Source organism: Fomitopsis serialis (assembly GCF_022376445.1).
Source record: "Fomitopsis serialis strain Sig1Antser10 chromosome Unknown B0H18scaffold_410, whole genome shotgun sequence".
NCBI lineage: Eukaryota > Fungi > Basidiomycota > Agaricomycetes > Polyporales > Fomitopsidaceae > Fomitopsis > Fomitopsis serialis.
In genome coordinates, this window is record NW_025955370.1 from 7,584 (window position 1) to 15,793 (window position 8,210).

Here is an 8,210-nt window from a genome sequence, read left to right on the forward strand (position 1 = left end):
GGGATCATAGGACGGTGCACACGGGTCATTCATCCATGAATGTGGCGCCATGAAACGAGACCTCGGACGCCATCGCGTGAAGAGAGAGTTATTCGGGAAGCTTGTGAAAATCATCAATAAGTGGTGTCCATCCAGCTACAGCAATAACTTACGAAGTCAGGTCCAGGCCGGTCAGGTCTATCGTGGAATAATCCGGCTGCGACGCTGTCACCGGCACAAGATTTGGTAAAATAGCTGCCAAGGCAGATATTACAGTGAAGGACCGCATCGCGCTCTGCAGCCTACGAAGAGTCGTCAGTTCAACGAACTGTTCTGCGCACTGCGTATGACCTCCGACAGGCCAGTCCGGCGTGCCAGTCTCAAGACTCGGGTATAGAGATGCGTACCTCGAAGATGGGTAGTTGAACAGATGAAGATACGGCCATACTGTGCAGTTTGGGACTTATGAAGTGGTCCAGTGGTAGGCTGTGCGCAACTGCCAATCATAACATACTTGCGCCGAGTTGAACAGTATGATGATACTTGGGGACAAATAGTAATACCTTCGATCAGTCGGCTCAGCCACCCTCGCCACCGCACCGCGCGACTTCGTTGCAGCCAATGCCATATTGCAGCAATTCTCAGAATGTTACAGTCAGTCATGGCGGACGACCGCGCACGACGTTCCGAGTCCTCGTGTCTCCTGGTGGGCCCATTCCCCGCGCGCAGTCAGTCTTCACGCAACCACGGTTGCTCCATTGAATCAGTTCTTTGCTCCGAGTCGGCGCCCGGAAACATCACCATCTTTGCCTGCCATCCAACTGCCAACCCCTTGGCTCTGCAACGCGCCCGCTTCCTGACGTGCGGTGAGACGCAAATACAATCTACCTTAAGCTTCCCCCATTGATAATAAAGTCGTCTTTCGCGGCGGAATCTTCCTAGTCATTCCTCCCCGTTGCTGTTTCTAGCACACAAAGAACATCCTCATCACTCAATGCCAGACATCCACCATGCACATACACCATCTTGGCGCGTCGAATACATATTCTCCCGCCCACAACTGCGCACACACCGCCGCATCGATGGCACTGCCACGCGGGCCGCGCCCGTTATTCAAGCATCTGCCAGTGAGTGTTACATAGCGGCCAGTGAACTATCGTGAACGACGGCGCTGAACCCAACCAACAATGCTGCCTCAGCCTGGCAGCCAGCGCCCTATGTGCGGTGCGCTCCTATCATATCCTACCATTGGACGTCACCTTCCGTGTAGCGCTCCAATGCGCACCTACACCGTTGTGTCCTCGGAAGCACAATTGTTCCGTAGTCACCTCCGTCCACCCTCGCGTTGCCCGGTAAGTATGCCTTACGCTTCGCATGACCTTGATCGTGAGCAATCTTCTGCACAACCGGGTAGCATCAACTTTGCTCGCTGAATCTCCTTGCTATGCACAGCATTGCCTATGATTACTCTGCGGCGTATGAGCGTTTCAGCTACGAGTACGGCTACCCCAACCGCGTTCAAACCTTTTACGATGGAGGAAGGAGTGGAACCGCTGCTTTGTAGTCCGATTTCTTGTAACTTAGACATCGTCTTCCGCGATTGATATACAAAGTCTTCTTTTAAGGTGGATGTAGTATATTGTGTGTTTGGAGCTCTTCTCACGAGGACCGATCTGCCGACACGGTATGGATCATGATGTATGCCCCTCCCAGAGACATCACCACGAGCACCACAATGCGTTTTGAGACAGAACAGATTGGAAAAGCAAAGCAAAAATGGCCCACAACGGGATCGAACCGTTGCCTTTATCCGTGAACGCCGTTCCATCCTGTCGGTGGCTGGAAGCGGCCGCGTTCCATCCCGCCTGTGCGCGTACCCGCCCGCGTTCCAGCCTGCCTCTGGCCGAGGCGCGTCCGAGTCGCGTCACGCGAGTCGCGTCGCGTCGCATCGCGTCGTCCCTCTCTCTGCTCCTGCTCTCATGCGCCCCGCGTGTGCGCCCTCGCGCCCCGTCGGCAGGTGTGCGCCCGCCCCGCCCCGTCGCTGGGCGTGCGCCCGCCGCTATAAAAGGCCCCCCGCCCGCGCATACCTCCACGGTGGACCCAATGACAATCCCCACCATTGCCCGCGCCCACCTCTCTGCCGACACGTACGACTACTGCGACGTCCTCGCGACCGTCGCAGAAGACTCCACTCACGCCGAGCTCTGGACCGCGGGAAACATCGACAGCCCTCACCCTCTGTTCGTCATCGACCACGCCCTCCTCCAACTCACCCTCTGCCCCCTCAACAACCTCACGCTCACCAACGTCGACGCGTCAATTCGCGTCCCTTCGCTCCTCTCATTCCACATCCTCTCCGGCTGGTCTCACCTCAGCCGCCTCGCCTTTGTCGGATGCAGCCACACATCCGCCTGGCTCTCCCTCCTCCGCGCCGGCGCCCTCCCCGCCCTCGACCTCCTCGTCCTCTCCCATTCCGACTATGATCTCCACGCCCTCGCCGACGCCCTCTCCACGCGCGTCGCAACCCACCTTCGTCCCCCCCTCAACCTCCAGCTCACTCGCACCCGATTCAGCCCTACTCCCGCCGGTCCAGCTTGGCCCCAGGTCCTCGCATCCGTCAGCGCCGTCCGCTGGGAGCAGTGCTTTTGCACCATGTCGACCCGATGCTGGCTGCCGGATGAATTTGACGACACCGAACCGCCCACTACCGACGACGACGACATGCGCGACGACGAGTCCTGTAGCGGCGGCTCCGAAGATGGCGGCGGCTCCGAAGATGGCGGCGGCTCCGAAGATGGCGGCGGCTCCGAAGATGGCGGCGGCTCCGAAGATGGCGGCGGCTCCGAAGACAGCGGCTAAAGTGACGCAGATGGCGGCTACAGCGACGCAGACGACGACCACGGAGACAACAGCGACGCAGACGACGACAGCGACGAAGAGCTAGATCTGCTTGCCATGCTCGCGGCGGTGCCGCCGCCCTGGCAACCCTCGTGGCGCCTCCAGCGCGGCTGCAGCCATTGCTAGGGTGTATCTTCCGCTCTTGCTCAGTGTCCATGTGTACGTGTACGAAATCCTTATGCCTAGACTCTGCCCTCCTCCTCTTGCTGCCAAGTTATGCGTGTGCGCCGCACACGCCAAATATATATATATCCCGTGCCAATCCGTAAAGACTCCCAAGAGGTCCTTGGGAATCTTGCGCCCGCCTGCCCGCGCACTTCCCGGCGCGTCGCCCGCCCTCTGTCCCCGTCCTGTCGTGCGCCCCGTCGGTGCTTGCGGCGATGCGTGTGCGGCGTCACAATACTTGGATGATAGTATTAGCACCACGCTCTAACCAACTGAGCTAGCAGGCCAATATATACTCTACACAAGTGTGTGTGATAATGGCTCAAGACAATTTCTGGACGTGACTACGTCCGAACAGGCTGGTAAGTAGCGATAGTACTAGCAGTACCATCCCAGCGAATGTAATTAGCTCGTCGCGCGATCAAAGAGAATAAGAGTAGTTGTTTAGGTAGCAAGTCCGGCCCGATCCAAAATGAACCTGCGGGGTAACGGTTGACGTTGAACGTTGAGCTTTAATCCCCGGGGTGAAGCCGCGAGTTGCGGCTCGACCGTTATATGGATGTCGATTCACCGGTTACCTGGTATGTACGTTGTTAGTCGAAGCTCATCGCAGAGGTGGCATGTGGTAGCGCGTGTCGTCTGGAACGCACCCAAGTATTGCCCGACCTCGCGCTGCGAACATGGGCCGATTCACGCTCGATGAGCTGCTGGAAGACGGCGATGGATTCGTCTGCGGGTGGCACAATTGCTAGTGCCTGGGTGACTCGCACGACAGGGAGCGTGAACCGAACGCGCTCCCAGGCGTGCGCGAGGTATGGCGTGCGCGTTTCAAGCGCGTTGCGCTCGAGGGCAGCTCTGGGCGCCGTGTGTGCGTTGACCGCACCCGGAACAGAGGTGCCGAGCGTCGTGTGTGTGGCTGGCGCACCCTCCCACTCGCTGCCAGTCAGCGCAGAGGGTATGATTGCCGTCGGTGATGACAAGAAGTTTCTTGATGCGCTTGACGATGGTGTCGTGCGCGAGATCCCACGTCCTTTTGGCGTCGCAGTAGAAAACGCGATGCTGGTGGCGTCCCAGGCAAACGGCGCAGGCGGGGAAGGTCGTATTGTCAGTGCCTGCGCCTCCCTGAAAAGACGCTTTCCGATCTGGGTATGGTGCAGGAGCAGACTTCCTTGTGGCTTTGGTGCGAACGGCGGCTCCATCTCCCGCACTGGTGTTTTCTTCTGGCGAGGAGGACCTGTCACGACTGAATGAACCCTGCTGCCAATTAGCCAGGAAAGCCTTCATCCGTGCCTATGGATGGTACTCGAGGTGTGTGCAGCGGGCGTGGTTCATGGAGCATGAGTCACAGCACAAGGGGGATGGTTCGTGATTATAGGAGAGGTGGTGTGAGTTATGATACCGAGGTGAAAAGAGAATGTCAGTGCCTTGTCATTGCGAGAGAGGCAGGGCTGCTTACGGCTGCCTCGTCAATCGTGGCATCCTTTGCCATTTGATCCTTTCGATAGACGCGGCCGCGGGTCTCCTTCAAGATCTCCTCCGAAAGAAGGTGTAGGTTCCATGCACCGTCGGTGCTATTGATGGCTTGGTGCCACCTGAGTCGCTGCTCCGCCTGATAGACCACGAGTGTTCGTGTATCGATTGGGTCAATCGACTGCTGGAAAGGGTGCGCTTCAAGGTTGCCCCAGAATTTCTTGAGACGCTCTCCGGCCCATCTCGCCTGCTGCATCGCGGGGATGAACCTGGGAACAGCTTCACGGAGTTGCCCCCAAGTGAGTTCGCTGTCTGGGATGACCCTTTCGACGCTGCGAAGTGAGGCCACCGGCACCTCACCGGCGGTGCTGTCGCCGTTTTCTTTCAACGCTAAATAATCCTGGTCCTAATGCTTCGTCATCTACCTGTGTGGCGGCCGCTGCCGCTGCTAACAGTCCGCGGTTTGTGTAGTAGTAGAGCTCCACGTAATGTCCTCTCTCAAGGTGGTGGACCGCATACGGAGCCGCCATCACAAGGGCTCCCATAGGGGTCGGGCGGTCTGGGATGGACACAAACTTTTCCTTATTCTTCTTCATCTCGTCCTTTAGGGCCTGTTTTACGTCCATCCTCTCGACTTCGAAATTGGCCGCTTCCTCGGCTAACGCCTGAGCCTCTGCGGCGGTGTGCTCCTGCCAGGCCTGCTTATCACGCTCGTTCTGTGCTTTCCAATTGGCGGCTAGAGCGTTGATTACAGTCATCGACGGCTCCTTGAGACGCCCAAATCGCGTTTGGCGTCTTGCATCGGAACACCGCGTACTCTTCGAGATCGGACGGTGTACGCACAATCAGGCATGTCCAAGGCATCCTACAAAAAAATTGTATCCTTATCCATAGAGCGAGCGTTGCACACTAAGGAGATCAGTCGCGATTTTTCTTATCAAGACCTTTCCCGGTCCTTGAGACACCTGCCTAAAATGGTAACTATTCCAAGTGCTCATCAGTGCAGATGGCTCTTCCAGACTCTTTCCTCAAGTGAAATACCCTTACAAACCATTGGAATGATCACTGACAGTACAAAGGAAACTTCCTTTGTGTTTAACCCCCACTTTCGCGCCGTTCCGCATAGTAGGGATTATGGGCCGGTATGATTATGTAATGGTACTTGCTAAATCGGGTAATGAAATTCATGAAATGTGGTTTTCCATGTTCTTCGACATACCGTGCAGCGACCAGCGCTCGCACCATCGCAAACACGGTCTCAGTAGGTACATGACAACGGTAAGCAAATTGTTGTCATTTTTCTAGGCTAGCAGGCTTCACTGAGCACGCGCTGAAGCCCGCTGTCTCAAGGACCGGGGGTGTCTCAAGGAGCCGTCGATGAATGTACCTGTGCCTCGGTCAGCCCGGCCGTGAGCCATGGCTGTCTGGTTGGAGCATGGACCTCGAGTGTGTAGTCTGGGACTGCCAGCGAATACGGGTCGACAAGCAATTGAGCCATAGTAGATCGTTGTTGGACTAGGCTAGCAGTTATGTCCTACGAACTCTGAAGTCTTTGAGGATGTGGAAAAGGACCAAAGGCCAGTAGCGCGCGACGAGAGATCGCGTCGCGCGCTTAATCCCTACACCCCTACACAATAGGCTCGTGTCTCCCCTCTCGCAGCAGGAAGCTGCTACTTAGTTATGTTGCTATTTGCCGAAATGTTGAAGGGGAGGCGAGCAGTAAGTGGTAACAAACTTTTCGCAGCCGCATAGCGGGTGGCCGGAAATCCGGCACTACTGATAGTATAATGTTGGGAGCCTGTCTCGGCTGCAAGTTCCAAGCTGTTGTCAGATTATGCTTTGTGGCGCCAATTACGCAGCGACAATATATGATCACAAGAACGGTACTTTCTCCATCTCTCCAGTGGCCAGAAAGTCTTCGTCAAACGCTTCCTCAGCTGCTTCCTCCTCTCTCTCTCCGTCGTAACCATCGTCTCCTGCCTCATCCGCCCCAAAGTGCATGTCTTCATCTGACACCGAGCCATCCGACCCGGGCAGCGAGCCAGGCATGCTCTCCCGCCTTTTCCTCCGTCGCTTCTGCTTCTCGAGATCAGTCTCGTCGCCTTCGTCCTCCGAGCCCGAGTCGATGAACGTGGGCGTGCTCGATCGCGGGCTACTGATCGGGGACGCAGACTGGGTGAAAGCAGACAACGTGCTGCTCAGTCGTTCAAAGGACGACATCTGGCGCAAGTGGGACTCGTTCCGCCGCTGCTGTGCTCTGTCTTCCTCCGACTTCGTCGCCGGTGGCGGTAGGGCAAACCTGTCCATGTTGTTCGCCTGTCTGCTTCCCATGAGGCTGAAATGCCTGAGCCGGGCTAGGGTACTCTGGTTGGACGTGTCGGAGCGCGCGCTCAGTGCGGGAGAGGGTGGTGTCAGGTCTGGAAGCGGGAAGTCTTGCATGGGTTGTTTCCAGTAATTGAAGTCGGTGTACTCCGCTGCCCATGTCCGATTGATAGGAGGGAACATCTGATCGACGAGGTCTGTCATGTGGATGTACCTTCAAAATTATGCGTAAGTACAGGATAACATTAAGCAAGGTAAGGGAGGACATACGAGGACTTGTAACCCGCTAGCTCGAGCAACTCCATCCGCACCTCACTATTCGAGTCAATGGTGAAGATCCGCGAGCTCGGCACGCCGACACTACGATATGAGAGTGCGTCGGTGATGCGGTTCCCGAACCCAGCATAGAATGGGTTTGTCGCGGTTGTCCCAAACAGCTTTTGGATGTCGCGTAGAGCAGCCATCTTGAACACCTCGGGTTTGCGCATGATGACCTCACTACCCATGCCCTCAGTCAGTTGTACTGTTCACTCAAGCCTGATGTCCACCATACCGATGCAAGGACGTCAATAAACGATCGGGGCTCATGATGACGGGGCCCTCCGGCAATTGGTAGTCATTCTGCTTGACACCCTTGAGGTAGTCGCGCGTCGAGTCCGCTTGGCCGATGGCGCGCGAGGTGAGGTACAGGATCTTGTAGCCGTTGCGACAGATATCTGTATACAGCTTCGCCACGCCGAGGTGCGTCCAGTCACGGCCGATCATCGTGAAGACATGGCCTAGCGCATCTGACCTATCGCATATAGTCAGAGTCTGACACGTTAAATCGGTTCAAACATGCGCATACTTCGTAATCGTTCCGTCAATGTCCGAGATGACGACTTGATCGGTATGGTCCCAGACAAAGAGACGTGCAGTGCATGCAGCAACCCCCGTTGCTGATAAAGAGAATGTAATACTGTTCGCGCCTGGCTTCAAATCGAGGGTTTTCTGCGCGATGTCAGCGAGAAGTGGAGATAAGGACTGCATGAACTGTACTCACAAGTTGCTCTGAAGTGAGTCGGAGTGTCTTCGCGTACCGTTTGGGTTTGTCGTCCTCAGAGGACGTATCGGACAAGGGTGACGCGGGCGTCCCCAGTTCAGACGCGCTATGGGATAGTGAGAGCGGCGTAACAGATGAGGACCGCTTCGTGGGCGACGGTCCTGGCTGTGGTACTTGCGTATTGCTCCTTTGCTGCACAGAACACTCAGAACTTGGACTGTCATCCAAGCCACAGCGCGGATGAGGTGACTTACTACATTGGGCGGCGCAGTGTTCATCGACTTGAGGTTCGGTCGCTGCGCAGGCTCTGCATTGCGACTCCGGCTCCACCAGC

General features: G+C 56.5%; 2 protein-coding genes across 2 annotated transcripts; both read right to left on the reverse strand.

Moving 5' to 3' along the window:
- Positions 1-3,355: 3,355 nt before the first annotated feature.
- Positions 3,356-4,446, reverse strand: B0H18DRAFT_433936 (uncharacterized protein). The gene is made up of 2 exons (XM_048038085.1): positions 3,693-4,446; positions 3,356-3,620 (listed from the first exon to the last, which is right to left on the reverse strand). The coding sequence occupies exons 1-2, from the start codon at positions 4,239-4,241 to the stop codon at positions 3,594-3,596; spliced, it is 576 nt and encodes a 191-aa protein (XP_047884677.1). The 5' UTR covers positions 4,242-4,446; the 3' UTR covers positions 3,356-3,593.
- A 13-nt stretch (positions 4,447-4,459) lies between these two features.
- On the reverse strand, positions 4,460-5,270 carry B0H18DRAFT_894576 (uncharacterized protein; the record flags this gene model as incomplete). The annotated part of the gene is given in 2 exon segments (XM_048041390.1): positions 4,460-4,918; positions 4,938-5,270. The coding sequence occupies 2 exon segments, from the start codon at positions 5,268-5,270 to the stop codon at positions 4,460-4,462; spliced, it is 792 nt and encodes a 263-aa protein (XP_047884678.1).
- Between the last annotated feature and the right edge of the window lie 2,940 nt (positions 5,271-8,210).